Source organism: Mesitornis unicolor, unplaced genomic scaffold (genome assembly GCF_000695765.1).
Source record: "Mesitornis unicolor isolate BGI_N332 unplaced genomic scaffold, ASM69576v1 scaffold21472, whole genome shotgun sequence".
In the NCBI taxonomy this organism is placed as follows: domain Eukaryota; kingdom Metazoa; phylum Chordata; class Aves; order Mesitornithiformes; family Mesitornithidae; genus Mesitornis; species Mesitornis unicolor.
In genome coordinates this window covers 1-18,039 of record NW_010167414.1, presented here as the reverse complement: position 1 = coordinate 18,039, position 18,039 = coordinate 1, and the positions used below count along the sequence as shown (strand labels likewise).

General features: G+C 50.0%; 1 protein-coding gene across 1 annotated transcript in view; it reads right to left on the bottom strand.

Moving 5' to 3' along the window:
- LOC104536152 (ADAMTS-like protein 2) overlaps positions 1 to 11,458 on the bottom strand; it is a gene marked incomplete at its 5' end in the record, with an annotated part of 14,405 nt that extends 2,947 nt beyond the window's left edge. Inside the window, 13 exons of the mRNA XM_010178698.1 lie at positions 39 to 209; positions 494 to 649; positions 1,263 to 1,476; positions 1,838 to 1,964; positions 2,155 to 2,261; positions 4,134 to 4,552; positions 4,839 to 5,014; positions 5,437 to 5,517; positions 6,771 to 6,894; positions 7,621 to 7,766; positions 8,709 to 8,811; positions 9,304 to 9,379; positions 11,316 to 11,458. Coding sequence (XP_010177000.1) covers positions 39 to 209; positions 494 to 649; positions 1,263 to 1,476; positions 1,838 to 1,964; positions 2,155 to 2,261; positions 4,134 to 4,552; positions 4,839 to 5,014; positions 5,437 to 5,517; positions 6,771 to 6,894; positions 7,621 to 7,766; positions 8,709 to 8,811; positions 9,304 to 9,379; positions 11,316 to 11,458 — 2,043 coding nt within the window. The remainder of the gene's footprint in view (positions 1 to 38; positions 210 to 493; positions 650 to 1,262; positions 1,477 to 1,837; positions 1,965 to 2,154; positions 2,262 to 4,133; positions 4,553 to 4,838; positions 5,015 to 5,436; positions 5,518 to 6,770; positions 6,895 to 7,620; positions 7,767 to 8,708; positions 8,812 to 9,303; positions 9,380 to 11,315) is intronic.
- Between the last annotated feature and the right edge of the window lie 6,581 nt (positions 11,459 to 18,039).

The following is an 18,039-nucleotide window of genomic DNA, read 5'->3' as shown; positions in this document are numbered from 1 at the left end:
AAAGAGGGCTGAGGACACTGGGCTGAGCTTGGCTTTACCTGCTCCCACTCCTGCTCCACCCAGTGTGCAGGGCAATTCTTGTCTCCACAAGGATGAACAGCCAGTGGCTTGGTGGCTGGGTCACACTGCGAGTCAGAGATCACCTTCCCCTCCAGGTTGCGACACGCGATGAAGCGGCTCATGCGTCCCTCGCCACATGAACCTGAGCACTTGGAGGAATAAAGGGCATTTAGACACAGCAGGAAGGTGGAGGGGTCGCAGTCACTGGGACTGTGGAACTGGATCCCAAGGGTCTTTAGAGGTACATCTGCTTCCCAGATTATCAAAATTTACAGCATGGAGAAGCAAAATTAGAGATTATTCTAGTTTCTTTAGCTTAGCTTCTGCCAGAAGAAAGCCAAAAGAGCAGTAGTGTGACTGCCTACCTGCTCCCTCCCACCCGCCTTGCACCCCCGGCATCGGGTGCAAGGAGCAGCAGACTCTCCGGACTCACCGGGCCCCAATCCGAAGCAGTCCAGCGGCGATCGCAGGGTGGGCCTGTGCACGCCTTTTCGCTGCTGGGTTTCTGGGCTTCGTCGCAGAGGGGTGCTTCCACCGAGCAGCGCACCTCCCGCTTCATCGTCCCCTGCGTGCCACACCGGGCTGAACACTGCAATGGCCACAGAGTCAGTGCTAGGGCTCAGAAGCAGAGGACAAGGGGGACGAGCAAAGGTGAGGAAGCCAGCTACGCCTCCTCCAGTTTTGCTCCTGCTGCACTAGAAAAGAGGGGAAGGGCCCCAGCAGGGACAGAAACTGGCAGGTCTGTCTCTCTCTCTGCTGCTTAATTACTTTGGGTCCTAGAGCTCCAATGCTCCAAGATGCTGAGGCCTGGACTGCTATTCAGACACTGGGCAGCTCCACTGTCCCAGTCCCAAGCAGGCTGTGGGAAGTCAATCAAAGGGACTTCAATTGGGTTTTATCTCCTGTCTCTATGCTGTTTTCCCATCTGCCCTTAGTTAAATCCTTGGAACAAGGAGGCAAAGATGGGGCTTTTGTTTGACATCCTGCTTAAGAAGTAGCCTTAGAAAAAATCTTTTGTAATGGGCTTTGTTTGCTGGGCAGTGCCAGAACAGGTGAGCAGTGGGTAAAAGGCAGTCCTTGTTTCCCCAGTATGCAGTTCACCAGGGGCTTCCTATGACCCAACATCTGTTGGTCACCTTCCTCCAGGCCCCAGCAAAGCCCTGGCTGCTTACCTCTGAGAGCAAAGCTCCCCTGCTGCCTACCTCGGACCACTCGGAGAGCTCCCACTGGGGCCCACAGGCCTTGTTCTTGCAGGCTTTCCTCTCCATGGGCCTGGCCAGCCCAGCGGACTCACAGAGGTCATCATAAACGGAGCTGTCAAAGCCTGGAGCCAGCATCTTCCAGCAGCGCACAGTGCGGTACTGATAGCCCTCACCACAGGTCCTGGAACATTCACTCCACCGGCTGGTCTCCCACCTCCACGAGCAGTCCCCAGGAGAGAAAGTACAAAGGAAACCCTCAGTAAGGAGGACAAGGGACATGGTGTGGCTGGGGAGTGCCTGCACGCCTAGGATTCCCTCACCCAGTAGCTGCTGCTATGAATGGGCTCATCCTGCATATGTCTGTATTAAGGGGATGTTGGTCTTGAAATTCAACTTTGCCCTTAGCAGGCAACCTAGACAGCAAATTCCTTCCCATTTTTTGCTTAGAAGGGGCTACAAGGGCTTGGCTGTTTAAGCGTATCTTCCAGCCCAGAAATGGCTGTATACTTTGTGCAGAAAACATTCATTACAAAGATACGTTGTCCCCATGGACAGCTGACGTCATTTTCACTCACCTAGCCTGGCAATCTCTCCCTGTGCAAAATTCATGAGTAGGTTCTGGTCGGGTTAGGGCATCGCAGTACGTTTCATCCACTTCCACTCCGTCGTATCGGACACACATCACATAGGAGGTGCTGATACCTGCTGGGCAATCAAGACCCTCTCTTAGTCAGGCTCCATCAGATCCAAAAGCCTCCTCCCACTATGATTAAATTACTGGAGTGCTCACTGCATCTGAAACTCTACCTGCCATTTTAAAGAAGTACCAGTATTCTCTCCATCAACAGCCAAAAAGGACCTCACATGATCAGCTGCCTGCAGCCAAACCTACCTGAAGTGCACGTGGAGCTGCAGGGGGCATAAGCTGAGACTTTCCACCGATACATGTCAGCCAAGCTGATGTCGTCATGGCCCACGGGGCTCACATCAAACTCATTGCTGCGGGGAAAAAAGGAAGCCGCATGAGCTAAAAGTGAAAAATTGCTGCTAACAAGAAATATATTTAGTTTCTTCCTTACGGTCTTTGAAGATGGGAAGAAACCCAGTATTTCTGCTCTCCATGTCCCTCAACTTGGGTAAAAGAGACCACTGATGAACAGAATGTAAAGTCTTGATCCACCTCATGAATCCAACTAGCAAGGCCAGGAAAAGCCATGGATCTACACCCTCCTCTGAGAGAAGGTATCGTTTACAGTGAGACTTGTCCATATTATGGTCTTTCAAGTGTGTGGGTGCCCTCAGCCTCAGTTCTTATTATCACCTTAGGAGGTATAACATAAGTTTGAAAGCAAAGCTCAAGCAAGGTCCCTCTTATATAATGTGGTGGGAGAGTTTACGTGTGGCTTGCCAGAAATGTTTAAAAGCTGTCACTCCATTTCCTGCCAAATGTTTGCTGAAGTTAGAGGCATGTGTGTCCAGAAGAATGGGATAAAAGGGGCATGCTGTGCTGGTACACACGTGTGTGTGCATGTATGCGATGTGCTATAGACTCCTGGCCTGTTTTACACTTGCACTAGTGTTGGCTACTCAGGTCCTTCAAAACCCATTTAAAGAGGATTTAAATGGAAGTGGGGGGGTGGGGCAGGCAAAATACATTCTGGGAGCTCTGTGTCAAGTCAGTTGTGCCAGTCTTTGGAGGACACACCATTGGTCAAACATCTACAGCAGCTGCATGGATAAATGCTGAAGAATGGGGACATCAAGGACAGCAGTGAGACTACCACAGGATTGGCTCGACCCTCCCTCCCCGGCTAACTATGCTCCTGTTTTGCCCAGGAAATCAAGTGCCACCTTTCAGTGCCAGGGGCTTGCAGAGGCTCTGCCTGGCTGATGTCCGTGGTTGGGCTGGCACTTAGCAGAGGGCTCTCCACAGATGCCATCATGCTGTAGTTGGCTGCTTCCCCCTGACTCCCAGCAAAAGCCTCCACTTTCAAGTCCTCCAGTGAGTTCTTACGGGCTGGCGCTTTGTGGAGGCCCTGTGGCCGTGGGGCAGCTGTCTCTGCCCATAGTCCTGCTGTGGAGTTCCTCAGGGCCAGCCTGGCTGCCAAGCGCTGCAGCTCCCTACAGAAGGCAGTGCTGTGTGGGTCTCGGTGACACAGTCGCCTGAAGAGACGAAGCCTGGAGGATGCTACGCGGCTGTTCTCCAAGAGCTCGGATCTCCTCATGCTGTAGGGTACAGCTGTGCTGATGGAAATCTGATTGAATCTGAGAGCTGGAAGAAAAATACAGGGATGTCTTAACTATATTAGTTGGCTTATACTTCAGCACATGGTATTTAACAAGGCAAAAACCATTCGCCATCTGGCCTTAAAATCATAAGTTGCCATGAAGGTGCACCGACAGCCCTTACCTGCCCTGACCAACCTCACACACTCTCTGCTTGTTGCTCAGCAGCTCTACTTAAGCTCAGGCCTGGGCCTTCTGTCCTTGCCTGAGCAATGTTGCAGGTGTCGTTTGTTCCTGAATTGTTGGGTTTTTTTTCAGATTGACCTCAGATTTGACTTGCAACCTTGCTTTCACCTGATGATCACTAGACTGTTGCTAGTACCTGCTGCTGCCACTGCCCTGCTTGCCAAGCTCAGGTGCTGTGGGACTGCCCTGCCTGATCTGTATCATGGCCACCCTCTCCCAGCTCCCCTTCCCTTACAGAGCTTCTGGCCCTTGCTGCTCTCTGAGAGCCTATTAACCATGGTTCCCTCCTGTGTGCTCTGATGGTAAAGCCACTTTAGTTTTCAGGAAGACCAGCATGGGATGTCTGCTTTCAATGAATAAAATGCGAAAGAAGGAAAAAAAAAAATCAACCAACCTAACTCTGTTTCTCCATGAATTGCTGCTGCTTCCTCCTCCTCTTCCTCTCCTGCTGTGTTTGCATGGTAGACGTGTCTTATCTGGAAGTCATACTTCTTCTCTTCACCTTGTTCCCAGCCCCAGTCCTGAGTCTGACTGGTGGAGTTGGTCTGCATGAAGTGTGGATGGCTGAAGCCTAAATCTTCATGCCCTTCTCTCAGAGGAAGCTGTTCACTAGTGTCATCTGGCGACAGGGAGAGCCATGTTGCATTGAAGTCCTGGGCTGCTCTGGAGTTGGCTGGAATAGGATGGTTCTGGCTGGTCTCTGGTAGGTGATGATAGAGAGGTCTGTCTACAGCAGGGGCCGCAGTTCGGAGAGGAGGTGTCCGTGGTACAGTGTAGTCATAAGTTACGTGTGGCATTTTCCCATTAAAGTTATAGTACTGAAGGAAACAGGGAAAGAAAACAAAGCTGTTTTTATTTTAAGGACATGTATTTTCCCAGAGATCTCTTCTAGCCACATCCATTTTGTGATGGATGTTAAGAGAAGAAAGCATCTTCGTAAATCCAAGACAACTTTCCCCCCACCTCAGAAAATATCTGGCTTCCTCAACCACCTAGATACTTGGGTTTGGCTTGAGAACCAGGTTCATATCCTCTTTTTCTGAGGGAGGTTCACAACTTTGGGACAGGCAAGACAGGAAAGCCTAAAATTTGCTCCTCACATACCATGGCATTCAGAGACTGGTTAGTGGGTCCATGAGCTATGATATACTCCAGACCATCTGAGTTCAGGCTTGAGGGCCGCCGGTACTTGAAGATCGTGCCAGCTACCCTGAAGTTCTGGGGGTTGTCAATGGCAGAGTTGCCGTTGAAGAAGAAATGCCCGGATTCATCTGCGAGCGCTTCAAAGAGAGAGAAAAGGGACAAATGTGATACTCTATGCAGAACACCAGGACTGCACTGGCACTGAGGAGAGCAAACAACTCATGACTGAGAAAAGCCTGATAGAAAAAGAACTGCAGGCCCTCCAGTATTCATCTTCTGCATCAGGTCAGATCAGCACTGTTCAATGTCGGCTGCTTTCACTTCCCTCTCCAAGAAGAGCACAAATGTCTTCCCAACAGGGACTGCCCATAGTAAGCTCAGTTTCCAAATGTCCCTCCTGCTGCTGAAGATGTGGTAGCCTTGGTTTATGGAGAGATGAAATGCCCCTGTGCTACCCTGGAGGAAATGTTCATAAATAGCTCTCTCACAGCACAGATGGGAGTGCACAGAGCCCACCTCCCAGGCAGCTGAACCACGTTTGTCTGGTTGCTTTGCTTACCTAGGATATTTTCTGTTTTCCTGCGCTCAATGATGAGGATGTCCATGGCACCAGCAGGGATGTTGGTGATGAACACATAACCTGAGGAATGGGAACAGAACAGAGGGTGAGGAAATCCCGAGGACAGAATAAAAAGGTCTAGGTAGGAAAAGCAGCTCGTGGCGTAAGTGTGTGTGTAGGAGGGCAGTGCTGCCCTTCAGGGGCAGGACACTAAGGACTCAAATGCATTTTGCACCAGTCTGAGCCCTAATTCCAGCTCCCCTCTGAAGACGCTTTACAGATCACCATTGCAGGTCTCTAACACTCAGTGGGAGCACTGCTGGTTTTGGAGTCAGGAAAGAACTGCACTAGAACAAGTCTGGCTTTAGGTGTGTGGATGAATGTGCTCTCACGCTCTTTTTGGCAAGAGCACAGAAAAAGCTTAATAGTGATCAGGGCTGATGGTGAAGAGAGGCTGGAAAAGACCACAGGTCCCCTCAGCTCCTGACTCAGCAGAATTTGTCTTGGGAGTAGCATAAAAATTGACCTTTAAAGGGAGAGAAAATAAGAAGGCTCTTAAATTATGTGGTTTGGCAGCTTGTCTTTCCTGCTAGAAATGCAAGTCTTGTCCGTTCTGTAAGATTTTATAAGGACTGGAACAGGCAGCCAAAACTCTACTGCTAGAGGGGTTAGCACCATTATCCCTGCTCTGGAAAAGGGCACGAGTGCTTCTCTAGTCTGATCTCTTTAGACAGCGAGGTAGACTAGTGAAACAGTGTGAAATGATGTCCCAAAACATCCTCAAACCACAGTTAATTAATTACTAATGAGCATACCACAGTCAATTCCTTCTGTGGGTGGAGGTCTGGGCCACAAGGTTATGACGAATCTCAGCCCAGTTTCAGACAGACTGTTCCTCAGCTGTGCCTGCCATAGGACTGGGGAAGGGAGGAGACTAAGTGCAGGCTGCAACAAACACTTCGACCCTCATCACAGGAGCTTAAGTTTCAAATGAACACGTAGCACAAATAAAAGAAGATTAATTGATCTCTTCACATTATCTGAGGTGGGCAAGATGCCAAAATCAATAGGTACAAATAGATCCCCAGCCGCTTCCTATTGTAAAGAGGTGAAGGGAAACCTTACCAGCCTAATACACAGCACATAAAACCAATCTCCTCTGATGATTAAGGGAAAAGGACAAAATACAGGAATCTAAGGTGGGGGGGCACTCTTCAGGTCTTTCCACCAAGCAGCTGGGAAACTCCTACCCACGTTCAAGCCAGTCACCCTTTATGCCAGCTGGTGGTAAGAAGTAGCAGGTGAAGTTTCCGAACTGTGGTAGTAGGGAGTACCTATCTGTGAGATTGCCTTTCGGAAGCTGCCCGAGACACGGTGGCAAGTGCTGCCGTCCCCTCCACACACCCTGCATCTGTCCATCGTCCGGGGTGAGTACAGGCTCCCATCGCACCCAACTGGCTGCAAAGAATAAAACAAGAGAGGGTTTTCTGGGGCCAGCTATTCTCCACAGGACAGGGTCTTTTCAAGACATGCTCTTTTGGTGACGTTAGGCAGGGCATGTACGTTAGCTTGGAGTGGAGTAACAAATTAATCCAATAGCAGCAGAAATTCACCTGTGTAATTTCTGACCATCTACATTGTGTGCCTGAACCTGGGGATTCTGGAACTTGTGTGAGTAGGTGAGTGGAGTGAGCCTGGGGTAAGCTTTTGGTGTTCCTTCTGTCTCCGCATTTAGGCCAGTCCTCCTCGCAGACATAGTGATATACAACACTGCCCTCCAGGAGATGCTGCATCAACGGCAGGCCTGCCTGAGCTTGTAAGGTACCTCCCTGTGACACTAAATACAACAACCCTTCATCTTTGCCATTTGAGGGAAAAATCAAATGTAAGATTTTATTTTTTATGTATATTGGATGACTATGAAAACAAATCTGCAGTTCTAGTCTTCTCTATGCTGGGAGGAAAATGCTGCCACTCAATGGGAACATGTAGATGTACCTAATTCCTTTCGTGTGAGCCTCCCTGCTCTGCTCTAGCCCACAGGCATTCAAGAGTGAATGTAATTACTCCACACCAGATCTCAGTTTCAGCTCCTTGCTGGGAACCCTGGCCCTGCAATGACCAGGAAATCTAGCTATGCACTTACACTCACAACTTCTGTACTCCTTCCTCCCAGAGTCTCACCTCACACTTCCCATTGATGCAGACCCCTTGATAGGTCCTGTCCTTGCAGGAGGTACCATCCTGTGCTCGGGCCATCAGCTGCCTCTCTCCACTCCGGGTGGTGCATTGGAGGTCGCATGGCTTGTTGGAGATACTGGTGTAGTCGTCTGAAGGGAAAGAAGCAGAAAGTCACCAGGCAGATCAAGGTGCTTGGAGATGGGCAGTGAGGAAGGGGACTTTCCTCTTATCCATACTGATGTTTTGGTATCACCTTGGATGTTCTTGCTGCTTGAGATGAGACCCCAAAGCTACAGATTTTGTAGCAGTAAAGGGGACATGGTATGAGGCTGCAGCTGGGGACCATGCTGGCAAATGCTGTTCCTTGCCATACCCTCTCCCCTCTGCAGTGCCATCCCCTGTGTTAGACATGGGAATCTGTATCAGCAGATCCCAGGCCACACAAATGCACAAAGCCTGTAAGAGGGGTACCAACTGCGTGGGGTCACAGCCAGCTACACCCCATCCAGCTGAGCAGCCGAAGCTAGAGATGCAGATGTTTTATGTCCCCCTTGGCAGCTAATGGAAAAACAGGTGGGTCTAGAAAGAGAGTAGTACCTTAGGTGAGCTCAATCTGGGCCTCAAGGGCCATCTGGTAACCCATGTGAAGCAATTTGCCTTGCCTGTGCAGGAAATGGATGGCCATCCTGTTCAGAACAACCCACTACCAACCCAGTGGGAAGCATGCTGGGTGACAAAGGCAGCCAAAATGGTAGAAGGCACAAAGAGCGTGAACACCCACTCTGCCAAGATGACTGCTGGTTAGCCAAGACAACTCAGAGAAGCCTGTGTCCTGTCTGCCCACCAGTGGTTGCTGATGTAGGATCCAAAACAGGAGCAATGTGGTGAGAGAGGAGGCCTGGCTGGGTGGAGCGGTTCTGTGAAGAGACAGGGAATGATTTCTCCAAAGCAGGGAGCATAGGGGAAGCACTTCCAGACCAGCCAGGAGCATCCATCCCTTGCCCCCTGGGACCTTCCCCTTCTCCTGTGTCTGAGAAGACCCTGTGGGTGTTTTCTCACCCTGATCCTTTGTGTGAGCTGTGAAAACCCACCTGGATAGAGGGGCATCCAGTGGTAGTAGCGCTTCCCAAAGGCTTTGGCATTGAAACTGGAGCACTGCTGCTGTTTGAAGCTTGCTGTGTTGGCTGGGCAGGGCTATGGAGGGAATAAATGTGATCAAAAGCTCCCTATGTCACAGCCATGGCTGTGACAGCTGCTTGTCCCTGCTGCATCCTTGGAGGATGAAAATGCCCTCTCCACCCTGGAAGGAATCAGTGATGGACTTTAAAGTGCCATAATGCAGGCAGAAAGGCCAGGCCACCACTGTCAAGGGCCCCTCAGAGAGCTGTATTTAACAGTCCTGCAAATATTACTTCCAGCAAAGGGAAAAACGTCTTCCCTCCCAACACCCCAAAACAAATAGGCTTTTATAACCTATTCCTCCACCTCTCAGTACCAGAGTAGAGCCCATTTCCCACACCTTCAAAGACCCCACCATCAACCACTCCAGGAATGGACTGTACCCTTTGTCTGCACCCCTCTGATGGACCAGTCACACCCTGAGAGCTGGTGCTCTTGCAGCTCCAAATGTGACCCCCCAGCAGCCCACGTTCCCCAGTGAGGATGAGTACTGGAAGTGGCTCTCACCTGCTGCTGGCACAGTTGGTAGTGCTTGGCTTGACCAAGGCACACGGTGCTGTTTGTTCCCTGGGGCATGTGGAGCCTGCAAAGCAGAAAGAAAATGAACTGGAGGTCTGTTAAGTACTAGGGTATTAAGGATGACAGAGAAGTCAGGCCTGACATAACAGGGAGACACAAGGCAGGCATTTTATCAGAGCAAAGCTTTCCAGATCTAGACCAGCCAAAATCTCCTCTGAAATACATTTTTCATTTTAGACTACTCTTGTTTTGGGGCAAGTTCACAGGGAGAAACTGCAGTATCACCACCACTGCGTCCCTTCACCTCTGAGCTCCAAAAGGGTGATGTGACAAAAGGACCATAGGGCCTGATGATCCAGCACACCCACGGAAGCACCCAGGATTTGCAGTAACCAGGGAAGTTGATTTCAGGATTCACTGTGCAGTAGGCAGGGAGACAGCACCTCTCATGGGGACTGGCCACCTTAAAAGATTAGCAGAAAAGGCTTGGTGCAGATGATGGACCAAAACCACCAGAATTTCTCAACACCAGATGCTTTAGCTCTGGCCAGCAGGAGTTATCCAGGGGGTTCTGGAGTCCTTGACTGGTGCAAAGGTGAAAAAACACCTCCTGAAAGCTGGGAAGACGTAGGGAGAACGGCTGAGACCACAGATTAAGGCAATGTGGTCTGTGTAAAGAACGGCAGGAGACAATACATTAGCAGTCCTGGGAACTCAGGATGGATTGTGTAATGAAGAACCCCATAGGCATATTCCAGCTGGACTGGCTAGAGGTACTGCAGCTATCTCTCCAGAGCAATGCTTTACATGATGTAAGCAAAGCCTAAATTTGCATCAAAAGGTATGGAAACTGCCATCCTTTCCAGCTGAAGCAGAGTCTGCCTGCAGGCACAGGCAGAAATTGTTTTGTGGGCATATTTGGCTCACATTTAAGCTGTTCTTAAAGCTGCAGAAATCTTCTGGCTATCTTTTACATTGGGCTTCTATTTTTTTTAATTCAGTCTCAAACACCAGAGTAAAACTCCACAGCAAAGCCCTTCCCTGCTCAAGGATAGAGCAGATGTCAAATGGAGAGAAAAATCTCTCTTCTGGCAGCAGGCAAAGGGCAGAAGGGCTGCTCTGGCTGCATATGGTGTGGGACAGCCTCAGGCTCACTCCTGCCCTCTGCTTGCCACTGCTCTCCCACGATGGCCACAGCGTCCTGGGAAGAAGGAGCTGCAGCAGAGACACTGGCAGCCCAGTTAATGGTGAGGCTACATTCAGATGGAAGGCACTGCAGCACATCTGGATCCTTCCTGTGCTGCTAAGCTGCCCAAGAAGTTTTCTGCTGCAGGAAGGAGAGCAGGTGGGGGCCCGGGTCTGAGTTTCCTCCACTCAGAAGTGCATTCACGCAGAAGGGAAAGGGGCCAAGCATGGGGCGGGCAGCCTCTGTGGGCTTGCTGTGCTGCAGGATGCCAGCTCTCATTAACATCGTAGGAGCCTGGCGCAGCAGGTTAGTGAGGTGCCCAAGGAGAAGGGTTTGGTGGCAAGGTGACATAGAGGGGACAGCAGGAGTTCAAGCAGCTGAAACTCCCCAGCCCTCTGCACTCCCACAAAACCTGTCCAGCTGATACCAGGACTGTAGCAGCTGTAGGGCACAAATGGAGATGCTGTCAGGTGACAGCCAGATAAACGACAGAGTGGAAAAAGACCTGCAAGCTCTGCAGGGAACAGAGAGGGGAAATTGCTGAGACGTGGCTGATCTGGCTGCTGTCAGGAGTTAATCATGTCCCCAGAAGGTGTCTGGGCCTTTTGACTGCCCCTTTGCAGCATGGTTCTCCTTCCACAGCCCTCCTCACCACCACTTGCTCACCACCTACCCCACAGGCAGCAGCCGTCTTCCTTTCTGAGAGGCTGCAGAAGAGAGAAGCAATGGCACTTCCAACCCAGGTTTGGCCCCAAAATGCAGGTTGGGGCACCCTGTTTCCCTTCTGCCACTCGAGGCCTGGGATAGGACTCACCTCTGTCTCAAGCAGTGCCTCTCCCGGGACATCACGCCTCCCCCACAGGACCGGGAGCAGGTGGACCAGGAGCTCCACTCTCCCCACCACTTGGTGACTTCTTCATCCCAGGGGCCAGCTCCACCTGCTGCCTCACTACTGTCCTGACAGAAACAGAGGATGGTTAGCTGGAGAACCTGACTCCTCACAGAATCACAGAATATTAGGCATTGGAAGGGACCTCAAAAGCTCATCCAGTCCAACCCCCTGCCAGAGCAAGATCACCCAGACCAGGTCACACAGGAACATGTCCAGGTGGGTTTTAAATGTCTCCAGAAAAGGAGACTCCACAACCTCTCTGGGCAGCCTGGGCCAGTGCTCACCAGGAGCCCCATGAGGCCACGTCAGGCTCACACGCTTCAAAATTCAAACTTCTCTCCAAGACTGTTATGCAGGGGAGGGAGAATGCCTCTGGGATCTCACAGCATGTTGTGGAGAAGGGCTGTCAAGCTGGACACGTGTGACAGTGACCCCAGCCACAGTCTGATCCCACAGCATCACTCCCAGCCCGGGATCAGATAGAACAGCAGACCACAGCTCACACTGCCTGCCTGACAGTCAGGAGATGGTCTCTGTGGTCAGGAGAACAAAGAAAAGCCACGGTGCTTGGTTGTGTGGAGGCCTGCCTGCAGGGAAACTGGGGGTAATGCATATCACACACTGGAGCTGCACTTCAAAGAATAAACTCCTCTTTGTTTTGTTTGGTTTTTTTTTAAAGTAGTCAGCTCAGATCCAAGCTCTTCACCCTTCAACCCTCACACAAATCATTTTCAGAAGTGCCTCAGAACCAGAGACTCCTGCAATTGCTGCCATCCCCTTTCTCCATCCACCCCACTATGCTCAGGAGAGGATTGTTCCCTCTCCCAACATGCCTTGCTTTAAATTTGGAAAACCTGAGCTTTTCTGGCCCACACATCACTGCAGCAGGCTGTTGTTGGCCGTGCCCCTACAATTCCCAGCTAAGGGGGGGGTGTCTATGTTTTAGCTGGGGATTTTTCCTTACAATTTTTTCCCCCTTTCATGTCTTGATGGCCTAAAAGCTCCCAGGGACTTTGGCAAATTAGCCCATGCAAAAACTCATTTTGTGTTCACTGAAATACAGCTGTGAGTGGTGTTCAATGCAGCAATGAGTTTAACATGGGACAGTGATTGGAAGGAGTCTATGAAGCTGAAAATGCTGACAATGTTTCAGTATTAGTAGAAGAAAATGAATAGTGTGAGTGAGTGAGGGAGAGAGAAGTCTGCTATGTTAAAGTAAGGGCTCAAGGAAGTTGTATCAGTGCTACTATCAGAACAACATGCTGGTTTGTGGCAGCTGCTGATAGACCTGCTGCGAAGAACTGGTCTGCAAAGCGTAACTGATGGATGTGAGAGCAAACTCAGCAGGGTTTGCTCATCACTAAATGTGCTCTGTTCACTATTTTGGTTGACGGTCTCTTGGCTTTATGCTCTTTCATAGCGTAATAAAGCCAAAACGTTCTTCATCTTGCAGCGTAATTCCTGCCTGAGAACTTGTCGTTTCTGCAGCATCTGCCAAGAGAAAATCCTCTGGGCAGAGGAGATGCAGCTGGTTTTATGCAAATGTTTTTAAGTTGTAACTTAGTGCATAGTGTCTCTTCTTGGCGATAGCTAGAGCATGTTGAAAGTAACCTCCTCTGCTGCATAAAAGCACTGTGTTACCTGGTGCTTTACTCTCTAGTGATTAATCTACAGCAGTTGATTTCAAAAACAATGTAACGAAACTCTTTGCTGTACTCAGATGCTCTGGGTGGAGTTGACTTGCCTGACAGGGACCAAATGCTGTGGCCAGTGGCTGAGGTGCTCAAGGGAAAAACAAAATTTAGAAGAAACAGACGTGGTTTTCTAAAATACCTTTTTTGCTTCTTCCAAATGATCACCTCAACCTATTTCCTATGAGAATTTTTGTCTGGCTGTATGTTATCACACCGTAGATGGAAACGTTGACTACATGGCTTCCACATTTACAAAGGGCAGAAACTGAAGGTCTCCTATTGTAACATAATTTCAGCTAAAATCTTTCCCTGACCCCTTCCATGCCTCTCTGTGATAAACATCTCTTCACAACTGTCAGGAAGGAGAATGCCAACGATTTATCTGGCATCTGTGCAGAGAGCTCAGCACAATACAGACTCTCCCATAGCTGGGGTAATAAAGCCACTTCACTGAGTAGTTACATGAGGCATGTGGACCAAAAGCTGCAATGCTTACATTGCTTTTTGCGAGGCAGCAATAAAAATCTGTGTAGCTGTAACCTGCAAGGTAGTCCTGCTCCAGAAATCCTACAATCCAAGTAGATGAGATGGGGCAGAAGGGAAATGGGCAAAGTGAAATAGCCTGCTCTACTGACCTACTCCTGCATGTGAGAAAGACTTTGTGTATGTAGAGCGGTGGAAAGCTGCAGGATCCTCTCCAGGGTTACTGCTCCAGTGTGTTTTGCCTGGATGCAATGAGACTCGGCATGTGGGGGCAGAGCTGTGGTTTGGGGAAGATCAGTGTCTCTACCTTTGTTTGTCTCTTTCTTCCAGCTAGAATAGGTTATGTTCCTCTCTGCACTATGACTTTCAGGAATGACAGGAGCCCAAATGAAGATTTATTGAAGGATGGTAGTCAAAGAGACTACTTCTTCATAAAATGTGTTCCCCTCTATACATAAGCCCTGTTCCTGCTTCCTCTCTGCACTGAAGGAATCAATCACTTTTTAAGTAGATTGATTTGGCGCTCAGGTTTTCCATGACCAAGCTCCCTTGCCAGTCCTTGCCTAGGAACATTTATTTCCTTGTGTAAGCAAGGACAATGCTGAGCTGTCCTCTCGGTCAGTGAGACTTACGGCACGACTGCATCCGAGTCCTACGCCTGGTGATGTGGAAGGGGAACTTCAGGTACTTAGAGCCGTGGCAGCTGGTTCCAATCTGTGCTGAATTTATTATACTGTCAGAAATAAATCTGCATTGACCACAACATGCAAATGGTTCTCATTTTTAATTAGAGATACTTGCATTTTCCACGTTTCCAGATAATAAATTAAAGACTGTGGGACAGACTCCAGATGAGATTTTAGAACTCCTAGCTTTAGTTTCCCACGCCTCCCAGCAACTCCCAAGAGTTACCTTCTGGCCAAGTGAATTCCCAACCCACCTTCTCCTTGGAGAAGGCTAAATCAAAGGGGCTTTACACCAACTCTTCTGCACTCTCCTCCTTATGGGAAATGCTGGAGCTGCTCTAACTTGCACTCTACTGCAGAATCGCAGAAAAAGAGCAGGCTAGAAACTCCAGAGCAGGAGGTGGGCATAGGTCCAGTCTTTGTGAGGCTGGCTTTGCCTGGGCTTGTGTGAAGGCTCTGCCTAAAGGAGGCAAGAGGGTCAGCTACGATTCCTCAGGTGATGAGGAATATAAGGCCTAGAATTTACATCCATAGAAAAGACAGACCATATTCCAGCTCAGCCAGGTGCTCTCCGCAAGAACGTCCCCCGAGGCGTTTGTGGCTTGGCACGCAGCGATTATACAGCTGCAGCTCTTCCTCTCTGAGGCTACCCCGGTCATTTCTGTGCCTCTGCACTGATGCTGGAGGCCATGCAACTGAGTAGGTGCGGGCTGCCCTCCCGTCCCCTTGCTGGGGGAACTGGAGCTTTGAACCCCAACCCGCAGGGACCTTTTCCAGGATAAAATCTGTGTCTCCAGATCTGCCAGTATCAAAGACAGAATTACCAGTCTCTAAGTCAGCATCTCTGAAAGCTTTTTCTGTCTACCTGAAGACTCAGCAGCTGCTTCCCCTCTCCCCCTTGCTAAACAAAGGCTGCCACAAACAATGCTTCAGCCCTGCAAAGGGTGGGCCTGGACTGACATCCTATGGGATTTCCAGGTGGTCTTTCTGAAGAGCTCAAAGGGATTAACTAAAATCTCCGCTGACTCTCTGTCAACCTCTGGCTCAGCTCTGAGCTACGCTGGGCTTCCCAGAAACCTGGGAATAACTGCAATTACCGCGTCAGTGGCCCAGTCTCCCGCGTTGCTCATTGTTGTGCCTAATCTTGAGATTCATTAGAGCCTGGGTCCTGGAAGAAAGCTGTCTGGGAAGAGAGACCACAAGTATGCCTGTCTAGTTCCTGTAACAGAGGAGCTGGGGGGAGGAGAAGGCTCTCCACTGCAGTCTGGCATGCCTTAAGGACTGGGCCACCACTGAAGGGCACAGTAGCAGTCATAAACTGCTCCACCCTGCCAGAGCTTATAACACTACCAGAAAAACAGCAGCTGAAAATGAAATAAATTCTTCACAGACCTTTTCTGAGGCTTTTAACTGCATGTACCCTACCAAAAATTTCTACAATCCCTCTACTTAAGGGCTTCTCTCTACAGCAAACCACTCTACTTGCTGAAATACTAAGTAGCTTCAGATGTCTTAACGCCAGAAACAGACTCAGATTATTATCTGGAAATGAATGACCGTGTTCAACTCCCCTGGTTCGGGTTCCCCGTGTCATGCTCTGACTGAAGTTGTGGTGATAGACTCTACCACAGCCCTGAAAAAAACAATAGCATTTGCAATCGCACCCTGATGTTTTACAAAAGAATTGCTGTTTGCATAAAGCTATTTCTCATCCTCTCACTGTTTAATCCTATTTGGGCAGACTAGATAGTTTGTATGAGAGATTCAACGTTGGACGCGGACACAAAACCAAATTTCCCTTAGAAAAGCTGAAACAAGATATTTGAGACGGAGTTTCCCATGAAGGGAAGGTACCCTGAGGTAAAATGAGCAATGCACTGTAATTCTTTATGGGATCAGGGAGAACACCAATCTGGGGAAAAAAAATGTAAGCTTGCTGAAGCTGTGATAGTGCAGCAGATAAGTAACAGAAATCTGGACATATAATGAGATACAGATGAGGAGCAAATTAGAAAGCAAGGTGAACAGAAGCCAGTGGAGAACTATCAAGTACTGTCTGTTCGCAGACCTGCCATGGCTGAAAGTTCACAGGCAAGTGCTGCACATCATCACAGAATACTTGATCCAAGTCAGCGAGGTCATTCCCTCAAAGTGGGATAACGGGCTTATTCTGGGGCAGGCCAGTAGGAAGGATGGAAATCTGGGAAGGGGAAGAAGGGAGTAACAGGCAGTGTGCATGGGAAGCATCTCTAACGTGCCGCCTTTTTGGAGGTATTGAATGCAGTTAGCCCCACACAGGGAGGAAATTGCTTAGCCTATCTATGGATTGAGGCTTTCTTTTTCTTTTTGTATAATGACATCGTATATAGAACACCGGGCAGCAAGAGAAATTGCAGGTTAATCCCCTAACAACCATTTTGTGCGCTGTCTTGCACCAGAGACACCAATCAGTACTACCAACCACATCTGCCAGGTCAACTCACACCACGCAAGACTTGATTCAGGAACTCTGGAGGGATCTCCTGGAGTAAGGGAGTCCTTAGGGGCAGACCAGGTAACAGTGCCAGCGTGTGTTTGTCCTGGGGAGGAGCGAGCAGCCCTCCTCCCAGCCCCAGATGCCTTTGTCTTAGGTGCTGTACAAACACAGCTGCTGGGGGCAGGGAGGACCACGAGCAGCCAAGGTTTGTGTACACGTGTTGATGGAGGAGTCCGTCCAGGTCAGTCCTAAATGAAGGATTTAGCATCTGTTTAGCTTGACCTGGCTTGCTCTGCCTGAAGCTTCTCACCAACTTAGACCTACAGTTAAGGGGTAAACAGAACAGGCAGCAGATATGCATGAAGATAAAAGCACAGAGGAAATGAGACACTTGAGTTTTAAAATGAAGACAACCCCAGAACAGCAGATGCTGCTGCTCCTCAAAGCTGGGTTATCCACAGTAAAGCTCTGGTGTCTGGTCTTCAGTGCGTTTAAGATAGCTCGTGGGAGTTTGCTCTAGTCCACCCACGGAGTCTGGGAAACACAACCCCAAACTCTCTTCCTTTAGCAGAGCAGAATCCCTTTAGCAGCAAAGAAATCCGGCTGGGCTCCCCTCGGGGAAACGGGAGTGCCGAGACACAATGCACGCAGTGACCCATGAAGCCAGGGGCACAGCCAGCGCCCTGTGAAGCCAGGATTTCGAGAAGCAAAAGGGGTCTGGCAGAGAGGTTTCAGCACTGCTGTGAAACAAGCACCATGAGGAAGGCCAGGCTGAGGAGATTCTTTGTGCAGGGGAGCAGAGATGAGGGCAGAATGGGGCTTCCATGCCCAGATGTTCACCCCATGATTAGCAGAGAAAGCAGCTGCCTAAACCCGTGGTGGGAGGCAGAGGGAAGAGGAAAATCTGGTTGCTTTCAGCACCAAACTGGAGTCAACCCTCTGCCTGGGATGAACACTGAGGGCAGCCTCGGGTGAAAACCCCCCAAAAACCCCATGAGCCCTCCTCCCCCATGGTCCTTCTGGTGATGCTGGGAGTCTCCCCAGGCGTCCTCACCCCTGCCCCCTCGGCCTTTTGTTAGTGCCAGGCCGCTGGGGAGAGGGCAAAGCCTCTGGTCCTGGGGGTGAATTTGGGGAGAGACACAACAAAACTGCCTTCACCACCTCAAGAACGAGGGGAGGGCGGCGAGGACCCCTCCCAAATCCAGGCTGTCCCCCGCAGGAACCAGAACCCTGCGGGGCCGGGTGAGGTATCGCCGCTCCCCTCAGGCGACCGCCCTGGGCTGGGCCACCCTGCCCCGCGCAGGCCC